The sequence below is a fragment of the Hyla sarda genome, chromosome 5, assembly GCF_029499605.1.
Source record: "Hyla sarda isolate aHylSar1 chromosome 5, aHylSar1.hap1, whole genome shotgun sequence".
Taxonomy (NCBI): domain Eukaryota; kingdom Metazoa; phylum Chordata; class Amphibia; order Anura; family Hylidae; genus Hyla; species Hyla sarda.
The window spans coordinates 169,896,667-169,912,626 of record NC_079193.1 but is presented as its reverse complement, the minus strand read 5'-3'; the positions used below and the strand labels follow the sequence as shown (position 1 = coordinate 169,912,626).

The 15,960-nt window shown below is 41.9% G+C and overlaps 2 protein-coding genes across 8 annotated transcripts in view; one reads left to right on the top strand and one right to left on the bottom strand.

Moving 5' to 3' along the window:
• The window catches only part of ATPSCKMT (ATP synthase c subunit lysine N-methyltransferase), a 60,024-nt gene extending 57,807 nt beyond the window's left edge, over positions 1-2,217 (bottom strand). For 2 of the 5 annotated variants that reach the window (XR_008844065.1, XM_056520728.1), the window contains exon 1: positions 2,096-2,217. Coding sequence is in view for 1 of the 5 variants with exons in the window: in XM_056520728.1 (XP_056376703.1) it covers positions 2,096-2,192 (97 nt within the window). In the remaining 4 variants the exon portion in view is untranslated. Of the gene's footprint in view, positions 1-1,737; positions 1,859-2,095 lie in introns of those variants that run through there. The other 3 variants (XM_056520725.1, XM_056520729.1, XM_056520726.1) reach the window with 3 other exon arrangements.
• On the top strand, positions 1,894-15,074 carry CCT5 (chaperonin containing TCP1 subunit 5). 3 transcript variants are annotated; one of them, XM_056520724.1, is made up of 11 exons: positions 1,894-1,914; positions 3,375-3,435; positions 4,797-4,961; positions 6,341-6,539; positions 8,371-8,563; positions 9,919-10,068; positions 10,967-11,086; positions 11,712-11,897; positions 13,976-14,113; positions 14,331-14,511; positions 14,813-15,074. In XM_056520724.1, exons 2-11 carry the CDS (start codon positions 3,384-3,386, stop codon positions 14,938-14,940), a joined length of 1,512 nt encoding a protein of 503 aa, XP_056376699.1. In that variant the 5' UTR covers positions 1,894-1,914; positions 3,375-3,383; the 3' UTR covers positions 14,941-15,074. The 3 variants fall into 3 exon arrangements, with proteins under 3 accessions (XP_056376699.1, XP_056376697.1, XP_056376698.1); XM_056520722.1 differs by lacking the exon at positions 1,894-1,914 and adding an exon at positions 2,153-2,387; XM_056520723.1 differs by lacking the exon at positions 1,894-1,914 and adding an exon at positions 2,468-2,551.
• Positions 15,075-15,960: the final 886 nt, after the last annotated feature.

The window sequence follows — 15,960 nt, the reverse complement described above, 5'->3', positions numbered from 1 at the left end:
TTAATTTTCTGGAGTCAGTTGATTTATATAAAAAAGTTTTTTCCTGGAATACCCCTTTAAGGGGTTAAATAGGCACAGTCACTTGCAAAATCTTTTTATTTATTGCAGATAAAACATAAGTATATTTGTCATAGCCACTGGTGTTCGGGAGATCGCGGGGATACATATAATGCTGTGGCTAGGAGATTGGTGTTATAACGTTGGCGTACCCCTTTCATACTAGCCCCCCTATTTTATAATAGATAGTAAAATGAAAAAATTTGGGGGGGGGGGGGGGGGGAACATCAGGTCAAATGCTTTAAAAGTATGTTTAACGTAAAAAATATTATTTAGACAAGGACTTGACAACTGACAAAACTACAAATCCCAGCATGCCTTGGTAGGGTTGGGAAACACTGGCATGGAGAATAAGGCTGGGTTCACATCACGTTTTTGCCATACTGTTTTCAATCCGTTTTTCTAAAGAAAACCGTATGGCAAAAAAAACGGAACAGTATGGAAAAAAGTAAACCGTATACGTTTTTAAACAGTATACTGTTTTTAAAAGTGCATACAGTTCCGTCAGTTTTAATAGAAAAAAAAAACATACGTTTTTGAAAATGTTGTCCATTTTTAATGGGAGGGGTCTTGGGTGGGGACTTTAGGATTCAAATGCGCATGTGCAAAGTAAAATCGTATACGTTTTTCCTGTATGGAACCGTATACATGTGCGTTTCCCATCGACGTCCATGTTAAAAAAAAAACGTATGCGGTTGCAGTAAGGTTTTTAAACCGGAGACAAAATCGTAGTTAGGGTGGGTTCACACTACGTTTTCTCCCATACGGGAGCGCATACGGCAGGGGGGAGCTAAAACCTCGCGCTCCCGTATGTCACCGTATGCGCTCCCGTATGTCATTCATTTCAATGAGCCGGCCGGAGTGAAACGTTCGGTCCGGTCGGCTCATTTTTGCGCCGTATGCGCTTTTACAACCGGACCTAAAACCGTGGTTGACCATAGTTTTAGGTCCGGTTGTAAAAGCGCATACGGCGCAAAAATGAGCCGACCGGACGTTTCACTCCGGACGGCTCATTGAAATGAATGACATACGGGAGCGCGAGGTTTTAGCTCCCCCCTGCCGTATGCGCTCCCGTATGGGAGAAAACGTAGTGTGAACCCAACCTTAACCACGGTTTTGACTCCGGTTTAAAAACCGTACTGCAACCGCATACTTTTTTTTAACATGGACGTCAATGGGAAACGCACATGTATATGGTTCCATACGGGAAAAACGTATACGTTTTTACTTTGCACATGCGCATTTGAATTATAAAGTCCCCACCCAAGACCCCTCCCATTAAAAATGGACAACATTTTCAAAAACGTATGTTTTTTTTTTTTTTTTTCTATAAAAACTGACGGAACTGTATGCGCTTTTAAAAACAGTATACTGTTTAAAAACGCATACAGTTTCCTTTTTTCCATACTGTTCCATCCGTTTTTTTGCCATACGGTTTTCTTTAGAAAAACGGGTTGAAAACAGTATGGCAAAAACTTGATGTGAACCCAGCCTAAGCGATAGAAAGAAGATTGTGACTAGAAAGTCCAGTCAGTTCCTCCAGCAGAAGCACACGGGACGCCGCCGGTGTGAGGTGAAAAAATGAAACCAGTGAAAACATCGGACCGCTCCTCCCGGAGCGGTCCGATGTTTTCACGGGTTTCATTTTTTCACCTCACACCGGTAAAACGCACAACTGACCTTAGAAGTCTCTACAACAGCACAGAAACCGCAAGGAGGGGGCGGACAGGAAGAGGCGGGGTCTGCAGGCGGCACATGGCGCACACATGTCACCCTACGGTCAACCTGGAATATAAACCGCCTGATATGGACTACAGCTCCCAGCAAGCCCTGAGCCATCGTGACCAATAGAACTATGTAATGAATCAAGAAAAACTCCGATCCTTGCCAAAAAAATAAATAATAATAATTAACAACTGCAAAAGAACGTCCTTAACAATGAACTCTTGAAGGAAACGCCCACCGAAGGCGGAGAAAAAAAATAGTCAAAAATCTAATATTAGATGTCTATTATGTGGCGTAGTAAATACACATTTACTCATTATATAAAGGTAACAATGCAGCGTGAGTTCACCACCCCTTCTTATAAGCGCATAATGGTATGTCCCACGGTAGACGTTTCCAGAATATGCCATAAAGCGCCCGCCTCTTACTGTTGCGCATGCGCGTTGCTTGGCAGTTGGAGACAGTTGGGTTCTTTCAGTCGGCCGCCCGGTATCGCCATCATGTCTGCCATGGGCACCCTCGCCTTTGATGAGTATGGACGGCCGTTCATTATCATCAAGGATCAAGATCGCAAGTCTCGTCTGTGTGGTTTGGAGGCGATCAAGGTAGGTCCGGCTCCCGTGTATACCGCTGGGGGGGAGGCCGCGGCCTGTGTGCACGGGCCGGTGACATGTGTTCTAGGGCGCTGCCTATAGCGGTTTATACTGGTTAATGCGGTCACCACACTGACTTCTCCCCTGCTGCTTTGTGTTCTCTATGGAGCACTCTGGTGTGTGCTGTATCTGTTCCTTAGGCTCTGTTCACACCGGCATTGAACCCCCTACATTACAGATTGTTACACTATAACGTCCGTCGTTTACCGTTATTTTATGGCCGTTTTAACACCTGCCTACAGACTCCTGCAGCCGGGACTACTACTCCCATCATGGAACAGACTTGTTTCCATGATGGGAGTAGTAGTTCCTGGCTGTGGGAATCTGTGGATGACTGGGGAGGCTACATTAGTGTTTGTACTACTACTACTACCCCCATCATGGAACAGACTCCAACGGTGCGTTGACACTGCAGAATCTCCGCTCGCTGAATTCCGCCTGGCAGCCGCCGCCGAAGAATCCGCGCAAAGAATGAACATGTTCTTTCTTTACGCGGAACAATTTCAGTGGCGGAATTGTCCGCCGCTGAAATTCCGCAGTGGGAACGGGTCTCGCTGAAACACATTCACACTGATGTTAAGTTCACACTGCGGAATTTCGTAGTGTGAGTGCACCATTAGTGTCACTGTCAAATTATAAAAAAAAAAATTATATATATATATATATATATATATATATATATATATATATATATATATATATATATATATATATATATATATATATAGTTGATGGAGGAGACTTATCAGAACTGGTCCAGAGGAAAAGTTGCCCACAGCAACCTATCAGATTACTTCTTTCATTTTGCAGAGGCCTTGTTAAAAATGAAAGGAGTTGATTGGTTGCCATGGGCAACTGGACAGTTTTTTTCCTCTGGACAAGTATAATTTTTAGGAAATGTAAATAACTTGTTTAATGATTTTCCTCTTTATATTTCAGTCTCACATTATGGCCGCTAAAGCTGTTGGGAACACACTTAGGACTTCTTTAGGACCCAATGGTAAGCAATTGGTTTTGCTGGTCTTTTGTACCCTAAAATTAGATGTGTCATAGTGATTTAAAGGAGAACTCCGGCGTCAAGGTTTTTTTCCTTTCCAGTTATGGCCGTACCTCTAGTGTTCCCGCAGTGCCTCTGGTGTCCTGCTCTGGTCCCCCGATGTGATTGTCTTCTTGACCTGCAGGACATTTTTGGGCCCGGCCCAATGTGTCATACTGAAGCTCAGCGACTCATTGGTGGGACATAGCGGAGCTGCAGGATGACATGTTGGGCCCGGGTGCTTCCATGGATGAGAGGTCATGCTGCAGCTTAGGAACATGATCGCATTGGGGGACCGGAGCATGACACCGGAGGCACAGCAGGAAGGCTGGAGGGGAGTACAGGTTTAGATTTTATTTTTTTATTTTTTATTTTTTTATATCGCACAATGGCCATAGTTAGAAAGGGGGGGGGGGAGGAGGAAAGAGTTCTCCTTTTAATACAGCAAAGACAGCCACTTGAGACAGTCTTCTGCCCATGCCTTTTTGTGACATGAACAAACATTTGTTGATAAAAGGCAAATATCCCTGGAAAACTTGTTCTGCTGGGGTTTTCTTTCTTTTTTTTCTTTTTATTATTTTTGATAAATGCCGTTACAGCTGATCAGTAATATTGCTTATATAGCCTGACAGAAGACAGACTATACAAATGGATTCCAGAAGAGTGATAAGGAGACCTCTTGCCGCCATCTTGACTCTGTCGTGCTGTGGGTGGTCGGATAAGTGTCACAAAGCTTAGTAATACTTTAGGGTGGCTATCAGTATTGATCACAACATCTAAATGGTTAATAGCGGACAACAGCGTGATCATTGTCTGCCATTAGCAGCGGGTCCCCGGCTGCCTCCTGGTGTGCCAGGGTGTACATGTTAACCTAGAGGACACAGGACATTTACCTTTAGGATCTTTTCCTGCATCACTCTCCATTTACAGATTTGGATAAATCTCCCCCAATGTGAATATAGCTTAGATGAAAAGCTGCTTTACAGGTGTGGCAGAGTGCAGACCAGTATAAGACTAGGTTAATATTTAAACATATTTTGCTGAAAAAATCTTCACCAATCTGAGTGATAAACTGGTTTCCTATGTGTCATGATTTTTGGGGGCTGACGTACTCCCAGCATTGCTGAGTTAGAGTTCCACAACATCTACCCTAAGGGGGTATGTTCTCGTGGGCGAGCTACAGTGGATTTCCTGCTGCGACTCTGCATGAGCCATGGCTCAACAGGAAATTTGCTGTAGCATTCCCATGTGAACATACCCTTAATCAGGGCTTTTTTACCCATTTTGTAAAACAATGGTTCCTTAAACTCTTATTTAATTTCCAGGACTTGATAAGATGATGGTTGATCAGGATGGTCAAGTCACCGTAACTAATGATGGCGCAACAATACTTGGTATGATGGATGTGGACCATCCGATTGCTAAATTGATGGTTGAATTGTCCAAATCTCAGGATGATGAAATTGGAGATGGGACTACAGGAGTTGTCGGTAAGTTGCAGCATTACCTAATTTTATGCTTAAAATGTGATCACAAAGAAAGCCTTAACAAGTATTGTTTGCCAGTTTTAAATATAGTGCTAGCATATTAAAGGTACTTTAACCGGTTAACACCAACATATTATACATGTATGTCAGGCTGGGTTCACACTACATTTATCACATACAGGGACCGGATCCAGCTGGGAGATGGGAAACCGGGCGCTCCCATATTCTAGCCGGAGTCGGCCCACATCTCATTTGCATAAGCTGAACGGAGTCAGATTGTAACTCTGGTCGGCTAATTTTTGCCCTGTATCCGGTTTTGCGACCGGACCTAAAACTGTGGTTTTATGTCCGAATACGGGGCAAAAATGAGCCAACCGGAGTTACTACCTGACACCGGTCAGCTCATGCACATGAATAATATATGGGCCTGGTCCGGCTGGCATACGGGAGCGCCCGGTTTTCCCATCTCCCAGACAAATCTGGTCTCTGTATGTGATAGTAGTGTGAAGCCAGCCTTAGAAAGAAAGCATAAATGAGATTTGTCCACATTAAAACACAACTATTGCATGAAATATAAAATATAAAAATGTGCACACTGAGTAAAAGCTGTAAACAAAAGGTATGGCTGCTTATTCTGTGGCTTTATCCCCGTAAAAATGCTTTTTCAAACAGTTGGAGATTCGTGGCCAGGGTTCTGCAATTGAGAAGCATCAGGAGCAAGCACCAAAATACTGAGCAACGGCAGGACTGTCAATCAGTGGCCAAGCAATAATCTAGACTGAGAGGCATGACTGCCCCGGGGCACTCTGACTGTTGGATAGTCATTTTTATGGCAATAAAGCCACAGAATAAGCAACCATATATTTTTGTATACAGCTTTTACTCAGTGTGCACAGTATTATATGGCGATTTGATGAGAAGTTGCACTGTAACATCCACATTCATTGACCCTTCTCATCTGTGTTTGCCAACTTCAATAGGGAATACTATGAAAATGTGTTGGCATCTGCAACTTGCGCTGGTAACAGCTATTCTCCACAGACTTAGGAAGCTGTACTTCTGGTGATCAACTGAATTCAGTTGCTTTAGCTAACTTTCCTTGTAAAGAAGTGCTTGGAGTGCCTCTTAGTCAGTTATGCTCTTTTAGATAATTGTCTTAACATATGTATTTTTTTTTTTCTGTTTCTTGTGTAGCACCTTTTTGTTTTGTATGAAAATACCATGATGGTGCTACAGTTATTTATGCACATTCCAGTTGTCTTCCTATTGAATTGGTGATATACTTAGGAACACTGAGTGTAAAACTATAGAGGTGTGTGTAATAGAATAGTTCTATTGTTACCTGTAAAACATTAAACATGTTCTTAAATCTCTCTTTTAAGTACTTGCTGGAGCATTATTGGAACATGCAGAACAATTATTAGATCGTGGTATCCATCCTATCAGGATTGCAGATGGCTATGAACAGGCTGCCAGGATTGCTATTGAGAACCTGGATAAAATCAGTGACAATTATCCAGTTGATCCTGAAAATGTAGAATCGCTTGTCCAAACTGCTATGACCACGCTGGGATCAAAAATGTAAGATATTTTATTTACATTTGTGTCCAAGCATTTCTGGCCCTTCATCCCTGCTACTTGTCATGTGGTGGCTGCGGTATTACTGGCAAAATTTTCTGTACATTGGCCTCCACACGTGGGATGGTTTCCATCTGCAGTTAGCGCAAGCTGCTGGCCCTACACTGTTTTAAGTATATTTTTATTTGCTTTTTCAAATATTTTACAAACTTCGACAGGATACAAGCTCCTGATGCATAAATGAAACAGTCATGGAAACCATAGTAATAAACAATGGTTCAACGATCAATGTAGAAATTAGCCATTGAAACCCCCCCCCCTCCCTAAAAGAGTATACAACATGTCACTTACAAGCTTATAGGCATCGACATCAGGCAAAACAGTAAATAAACATTGATAGGTCACAAGGTCACCCCACAGCCTGATTTATTTTATTTTTTTTCATCCAAAGCAATTCCCTGTTTAGTTGAATGAACTGACTTTCAGTGGCAGATAGAACCCGTCATGAGATATATAGAGATAGAGATAGATAGAGATAGATAGATAGATATAGAGAGAGAGAGATATATTCTCTATTTCTCAAACTTGAAAGAAGATATTTTAGAGAAGCTGAGTTCTGTTATAGAAAGGATTGTGTGGTGTACAGAGTTATTTACAAGGAAAAAGTCCACTTACTCCACTCCCACAATAACAACAGCTTTCCCTGTATCATTGTCTGCCCTCCGAAGGCTGGTCATCGGTCTATGTGGGTAGGTTAAGGAAGTCTGTGTCCTTTTTATAAAGGATATCTGAAGGATCATTTTGGTTAGCTGACCGCTATCTCTCCCGCTCTCCGTAAACTCATCAACCTGAGTGTTCATCTCTTGTAAGTGGAGAGGGAATGAGTCCTGAGGACCCCATACACATTAGACAGTTGTCTAATCCCGTCAAGCTTGGTGGCTTTGGCAAACTTTTCTGTCTATGGGGATCTTTTAGGTTTTGCTTTAAGCATATTACGCAAATTGGCCATGATTTACTATTTAAGCATCTAGGGATCGACCGATTATCGGCCGATATTCACGATTTTGGACATTATCGGTATCGGCAATTACCTTGCCAATAATGCCCCGGCGAGAGACTGCCGCCGCTGCCCTATTGCCTCCCTCATTCCCGGTTTTATAATGACCGGGGTCCGTGCTACTTCTGGCTCCTGTGCTATTGCTGTGCAGCGCAATGACGAGTGACGTCCTCAACGCGACGTCAATGTCGATGCTCACAGTGACAGCTCAGGACGCCGCCGGAGCCAGAAGTAGCGCGGACCCCGGGAACAGGTAATTATAATACCGAGGATAGGGGAGGCAATGTGCACTGGTGGTTGGACTAGGGAGCACTTCAGGACAGGCAGGGGGAGAGAAGCGGGTGGCAGCATTCTGTGGCCCCGCAAAAGCCGCTGCACGCTTTAAATTTTTGATCTGCAGCGGGGGGGGGGGGGATGCCGACAACTTATACCGTATTATCGGTAAAAGTTATCGGCCTGAAAGGTCATAGATTATCGGTATCTGAACCTGACCTGTGCTTACCCTAGTAAATAGAGTGACATGCAAGTCTGAAACAGCATTTCACACAGGAAAGTAGAATTGCATGTTTTTTGTTCTATTACCTCCCAAAAAAACTTACGTAAAAGCAATTGAAAAGTCCTTTCTACTCAAACTAAATTCACAGCTCTGTAGACTAGGCCATTCTGACCCCTATAACACTAAATATTTAAATGAGCTTATTTTATAAATGCTGCAAACGCAGTGTGGGCGCATGTGAGCAATAAACAACTTGTAATGATTACTTTTTTATTTTATAGAATTAATCGTTGTCACAGGCAGATGGCAGAAATCGCGGTGAATGCTATTCTCACTGTTGCCGATATGGAGCGCAGAGATGTGGATTTTGAGTTGATTAAAGTTGAAGGAAAAGTTGGAGGAAAACTTGAAGACACCAAACTGATAAAAGGTGTCATTGTAGACAAAGATTTTAGCCACCCGCAGATGACAAAGGTAAGATTGAGACGTCTTACAACTAAGGCTACAGTCACACCTGTGTCTTAGAATCCTACCTTGCAAAAAATGCTGGTAACAGACCCTGTTAATGTAAAGAAGAAAAGAGAATTGTGCAGTTCTCATCCTGTGCCTTTTTATAGCCCCCTTGTCAGTTTTGCAGTATAAAGAGAACAGAAAACATCTGCTTTTTGTAATGTGTGGCCAGATTGAGAACTGCAACATTTCTAATGTTTTAAAGGCTATAGACACATTTTGTATTCTTTTTGTTGTTTTGTTTCCTGAATGCACAGTAAAGCGACTTTCTGATGTCTTCATTAGACATTCCCTACCATTTAGCAGCTAAATAATTCAGCCAGGGGACTTTTTACTCCGCAAAGAGGGGGTTGTAGGACGAGGAGAAACCTTGACGGACGGCTGACAAAGGTTTGGAAGTGAGAAGAGCAGATACAAGGCAATTCTACATTTAGAGCAAAATATAGACAGAGAAAATAGAACGTTGTGCAGCATGTTGTAGGGGCTGTGGAAGCAAAATCTTTAAAGGGGTACTCCAGTGGAAAACTTTTTTTATTATTTTTTTTATTTTTTTTTATATCAACTGGTGCCAGAAAGTTAAACAGATTTGTAAATTACTTCTATTAAAAAATGTTTACCCTTCCAGTACTTATTAGCACCTGTCCAGAGCAGGAGAAAATCCCCATTGCAAACCTATGCTGCTCTGGACAATTCCTGACATGGACCGAGGTGTCAGCAGAGAGCACTGTGGACAAGACAAAAAAATTAATTCAGAAAGAAAAGAATTTCCTCTGTAGCATACAGCTGCTAATAAGAACTTAAAGGGGTTCTCCGGTGCTTAAAATCTTATCCCCTATCCAAAGGATAGGGGATAAGATGCCTGATCGCGGGAGTCCCGCCGCTGGGGACCCCCGGGATCTTGCACGCGGCACGCCGTTTGTAATCAGTCCCCGGAGCGTGTTTGCTTCGGGTCTGATTACGGGCGACCACAGGGCGGGCGACGTCACACCTACGCCCCCGTGTGATGTCACGCTGCGCCCCTCAATGCAAGCCTATGGGAGGGGTCCTTACAGCTTTTTGGATAGGGGATAAGATGTGTAAGCACCGGAGAACCCCTTTTAAAGAATTGAGATTTTTAAATAGAAGTAATTTACAAATCTGTTTAACTTTCTGGCATCAGTTTATTTAAAATAAATAAATAAAAACTTTTAACTAAGACCTATGGAGAAAAAGTTTTTTCACCCAAAAAAAGTCTTTAGTGTGGAGATAAAAATAAATAAATAAAACAAAATTGGATAGTACAACCTGATTTTAAATAATGATTCTTTTTTTAATTTCAGGAAATTAAAGATGCTAAAATTGCTATTCTCACTTGTCCATTTGAGCCCCCTAAACCCAAGACTAAGCATAAGCTTGATGTGACATCAGTTGAAGACTATAAATCACTTCAAAAATATGAAAAAGAGAAATTCCTTGAGATGGTTAAACAGGTTTGTATGGACTCATCTGTCATCATTATGTTTTCATTCCATATTTATGTTCTCACATTTGTTGTAATGTCCGTCTCTTTCAAGAGTTCAGTGTAAAGGCCACCCTACACATTAGTGAAAAGTCAGCAGAATCCGCCATGCTAGGTGGCACCAGACAACTGTGTGATGGCCTCCCAATTCTCTTTTGGCAGACATGTCGGGAAAGAGGGATTGGGCATTTCAGGAAGATAGCAGCCACCATAGCTTTCTGACAGCAGCTTACACCTCTTTTCTTCATTAGGAACAATCGTACAACAATTATTGAAGCTGCTGTATAGGCACTTAAAGGCACAGCTTTTTTAATGTTTTGCCCACATTAGGTTTGAAATGTGATTTTGTGATTTATTGCTGTCGGGGTTATAGGGGTCATGAAAGAACTAACAAACTATAAAATTGTGTATCGCTGTAATTGTACTGACCCACAGAATTTAGTTAGGGGATAACATTTCTTATCCTGCCATCTCCCTGCTGAATCTCCAGTTTCGGAAACTTCCGGGTTTCTGGTACTGGGGACATAACGCCACGCTCCCTCCATTCATGTCTACAGGAGGGGGGTGTGTTGGCCGTCAAGCACCCTCCCATAGACATGAATGGAGGGGGCATGGCGTGGCGTGATGTCCCCAGTACCGGAAACCCAGAGGTATCCGAAACTGGAGATTCAGCAGGGAGATGGCAGGAGGGTCTCAGCGGCAGGCCCCCTGCGATCACACATCTTATCCCCTATCCTTTGGATAGGGGATAAAATGTTTTTGCCCGGAATACCCCTTTAAAAAATGACAGTTTTGAATTATTTTTTTTTCCTCCCACACATAAATGAATCAATTATTTAGCAGTTATAACTCTTATTTTTGGCTTGCAGATTAAAGATACTGGTGCAAATCTTGCCATTTGTCAGTGGGGCTTTGATGATGAAGCAAATCATCTCTTGCTTCAGAATGAGCTGCCTGCTGTCCGTTGGGTCGGAGGGCCTGAAATAGAGGTAAGGGATTTTAGATCTGCCCGTCTTTGAAGGAATTGTTCCGTATATGAGTACCAACATCTCCATTTAAATATGCACAAGAACACTTGGCTGTTTCTGCTGCTATTGAAGTTTTATTATGAAATCTCTATTTGTTGAGTTTATTCCTGAACTGGCAGCATACTTTAGTCTGTTCTTACATCTGCTTCACTTGACCCATTCAGAACTCCCATGGCAGATTCAATCAGGTTTAACACGAAAAATAGTGAAGCATGTAGCACTATTGGCACCAAAAAATGTCATAATCCATCATAGGTCTATTTATTTATCTGCTGTATATCAAACCTGAAATCGCAGCACAGATGTGCACAGATGTGAACAGAGGCTTAAAATGCTTTCTTACTGGAGCCTAAATAATGCAAGTTTCAAGTTTTGCCAGTGCCCTCTCCTTTATACTAATATATTAGAATCTTTTCTTTAGCTATCAACCTGAAACTTCTCAAGTACCCAAGCACTGCATGTACAGGTCCCTTTATCACATAATTAGACTTTTGGAAATACTATCCTAACACGCCTAAATATACAGGGTAGGAATTCCTTACCTGGGTTATAGTTTAAGTTAACCAAAATGTTGTTACTTTTGCAGTTAATAGCTATTGCTACCGGAGGCCGCATTGTGCCACGATTCTGCGAGCTCACTCCTGAGAAACTGGGCTATGCTGGCATAGTTCGGGAAATTTCTTTTGGAACTACAAAGGATCGAATGCTAGTCATAGAGCAATGTAAAAACTCAAGAGCTGTAACCATTTTCATCAGAGGCGGTAATAAAATGGTAAGTGTAGTAATAAGAAATTGGGGATGTTAAAACTGTAATTGTGCAACTTTGTTGTGCATAGCAACCAATCGGAGCTTGGCTTTTTAAGGTATGAAAGCTGAGCTGTGATTGGTAGCTTTGGGGTCCAATCGCTGTTTAGCAACAAAAAAAACTGGTTGCTGTTTTTTTTTTAAGTGCTTATACACAATGCTCAACCTATTTATTGAAATGGTATAAAAGAATATAAATGTTTTTTTTTTTTTTTTTTTTTTTTTTTATTAAATCTGTATCGGTGGATCTGATCATTTCCATTTTTATTTTTTCCCTCTCTGAACTGTGACCCTGCCGTTTCCTGGCAACAGAGCACACAATTTCCCACAATCGTCCTTGCTTACATATGCAGGGAAGACCAACTGCCATTACATTCAGGAAATCTTAGTTTATACGCACTGGCGTATAACACGCACCCCCATTTTAACAGGGAAATTTAAGTAAAAAAAAATAAAATGTAAAATAAATGACTTAGACGAAATGCCACATCACCCCCCCCAACTTCGTTTTCTTCTGCACCTCAGATTGGTCCCGTCCCCTCCAGTGCCACATCATTCCTTCCCTTTTATCAGTCCCTGTGCCACATTTACCCCTCTCATCGCCACCCCCCCCCATGTCTCATCATCCCCCCCCCCCCCCCCCCATGTCTCATCATTTTCCCCTTTCATAGACCACCACTAGTCATACAGACATTAAGCATTTAGTGCCTTCTCCTGCCGTCATAATGTCCCTCATCATCCCCCCCCCAAATCATGTTCCTCATCTAGTGGTCTTAAACCTGCGGACCTCCAGATGTTGCAAAACTACAACTCCCAGCTTGCCCGGACATCCAACGGCTTTTGCAACATCTGGAGGTCCGCAGGCTCCTCTGCGCGGCATCAAGGATGTCACTCTTCAGCAGCGACTACAGGAAATGAAAAGTGACGTCTCTGATGCCGCACAGAGAAGCCAGCAGAGGACGTCACTCATCTGCTTCACAGCTCGCAAGACCCCCCCCCCCCCCCCCCCCCCCCCCCCCCCCCCCGCCTGACTTGACCTGCCGAAGCGCAGCCAGGTAAGGAAAATAAACAAAACTATGAAAAGCAGGGAAAGTAAAACTGTCACTTATTTTCTCCCGCACTATCCACAGGTACTGGTGGATAGTGCGGGAGACGCTGATTAAAAGGTAGGGCACATCCGGACAAGGTAGGGCTCATTTTAATCAGTGTCTCCCGCACTATCCATTTTCCAGAGCTGGGAGGAGACGCCGCTGGTCACTGATTTAAAGTGGCCGTACTGCTAATACTTAACAAGCAGACGCTGCTGCGGCCGCTTTAAATCAGTGACCAGAAGATTTATCGGCGTATAACACGCAGGCAGGCTTTTTGCCTTTTAAATTTAAGTTTTTAAAGTGCGTGTTATACGCCAATAAATACAGTAAATAACCCTAATTCTGATAATCTTTCTGGGTACTGTACACCCTATTACTCTGGTTGCCCGTCTTTGAACCCTCTCCAGCTCCACTATATCTTTCTTGTACACTGGTGCCCAGTACTGTACACAGTATTCTATGTGTGGTCTGACTAGTGATTTGTACAGCGGTAGAATTATTTCCTTGTTGTGGGCATCTGTCCCTATTGGTGCACCCTATGAGTTGATTTGCTGTATTCAAGAAACAAGCAACAAAGTTGTTTTTTTTTTTTTTTTTTTTTTTTTTTTTTTTTTTTTTTTTTTGGGGTGTTCTCTCTGCTGAACTCATTTACAACATTGAACACCAGATGGAAACCTGATGGACCCCATTCAAAGTCATTGGGACCTTTTCGGGACCCAATGGTGTTTGCTGTGCAACAGACCGTACAGCTTTTAGTCTGTCTGAAACGGACTCTGTGACGGAGTTCCTGAACAGTGCTCTGGAGCAGATGGGAACTTAGCCTTACCCATCACAGTTTGGGATGCTTTATACCTAGAAATAAAGCATCCCAAACTTAAACACCTAGAAATACTAGTTGGGATGTTTTATGCTTTGCTAGTATAGAATGTGAAAATAAATGTTTTATCATGTGCAGATTGTTGAAGAAGCCAAACGATCACTTCATGATGCACTGTGTGTCATTCGCAACTTGGTGCGTGACAGTCGGATTGTTTATGGTGGTGGAGCTGCAGAGATATCCTGTGCATTAGCCGTAAGCCAAGCTGCTGACAAGGTAATGCAAAAAGGACATTTTAAGTACTAAAACATAGCTATAATGTGCTTTTATATTACATGCTTTGGTTTTCCAAAAACGTAGATGTTGATAATTTTACTTGTATTTGTTGAACATTATTTTATGGTGTTACTCTATTGTACTTGTGTTTGTAGTTAGCCAGGTAGTAAAATGACACTTATTGAAGTCATATTTTTCACCTCTATTTCCCATTTAGTGTCCATCCTTGGAGCAGTACGCAATGCGAGCTTTTGCTGATGCTTTGGAAAGTATCCCTATGTCACTTGCAGAGAACAGTGGTATGAACCCCATTCAGACTATGACAGAAATTCGTGCGAAACAGCTGAAAGAAAACAACTCTGCGCTTGGCATTGATTGTCTGCATAAGGGCACTAATGGTGAGCATTTAGTTTACTTTTTATTTATTTTTAACAGTGCATGTGAAAGAAATTCTATAAAACCCAGTTAACTTGCCAAAGGAAAATAAATTCTTTATTTAAAATTCTACACACTGTCCTTTTTTCAGATTTCAATATTTGTTAAATCCACTGCAAATCTAGAACTCTATAACCAAGGTGGCTGCGTCTGGGGTTTCTAAAATCTAATGTGAGACTATAGTTTGACAGGATGCTCTGTGCTGCACTTCTGTACATCTTCTGTGGATACTAAAGTGTTTTTAATTTCTTTTATTTTTTTTAGACATGAAACAGCAGCATGTCATAGAAACGCTGATTGGCAAAAAACAGCAGATTTCCTTAGCAACACAGGTTGTTAAAATGATTTTGAAGATTGATGACATACGTAGACCTGGTGAAACAGAGGAATAAAATGCTACTGAAGAAATCTGCTCCAAGCCACTTCCACTTAGCAGTATACAACTGTTATTTATTAACACTTTATTTTTATTTTTTTTCCACATACTGTATGTTTACTTCTATCAAAAAATAAATTGTCATCCTTACTATTTTGTTTTGGTTTAATATCTGTATTGTCCCCTTACAAATAACAACTGGAAGTATATTCTTAGCATTTGTCCTTGGTTATAACACCTGCCACAACCTTTATATCGGGAGTTGGGAACCTTTCTTCTGCCTAGGGCAATTTGGATATTTATACGTTAATTTGTGGCGATACAAAATTGTGAACCTCTTCCCTCCCCCCATAAAAGCATACCTCTTCCTTTCCTGCAGTCACCTCCATCTTATCCTGTTCTAGGCTGCAGCCACTAGAGGTCAGGGGCACTCTACCTTAATTCTACATCTCTTCTTAGCTAACTGTGGACCAAACCAATGTACAGTCACTACTTACAATAATGGACTGATCATATGAACTGTCTGTGGACGGAACCAATGTACAGGTACATAGTGGATTGATATGACACAGCAGCATAGTACTATGGAGAGCGTATCAATGGGGGAGGGTAGTCATTTTCTTCTGCTTGACCGATTTCAGCTAACTTTAATAGTGTTGTGTATCCACCCCTGTTATTACATAAAATTTGAGACAAATTTATCAAGGCGTTCAAGTTACCGCAGAACATACAGACAAAATCTATCCATGTCGCACAGTAGACCTCACTTAATTTGATTAACTATAGAGATGATAAATGAGAAAATAAAGGTTGTTGGAAATCGGAAGGCGAAAATTGGCAAATCTTATTGCTAATAAAAAAGGATCTTAATCTCTTGTGCCATTATTCCTCTTGCACAATTTCCCCCCTTCCATCTTAATCCCTTTTGTGCTCTTATTCCCCCTTCCTCTGATCCCCTCTTGCCATATCCGATAATAATAGCACAAAGGGATTAACATGGCGGGGGGGGGGGTGAGATACTTGCATTCCCTTCCCC

Coding starts and splice junctions, on each gene's coding strand:
- CCT5 (XM_056520722.1), top strand. CDS start 2,154: ATGGTATGTCCCACGGTAGACGTTTCCAGAATATGCCATAAAGCGCCC. Junction 2,388..3,374: donor GTGGTTTGGAGGCGATCAAG/GTAGGTCCGGCT, acceptor TTTATATTTCAG/TCTCACATTATGGCCGCTAA. Junction 8,564..9,918: donor GCCACCCGCAGATGACAAAG/GTAAGATTGAGA, acceptor TTTTAATTTCAG/GAAATTAAAGATGCTAAAAT.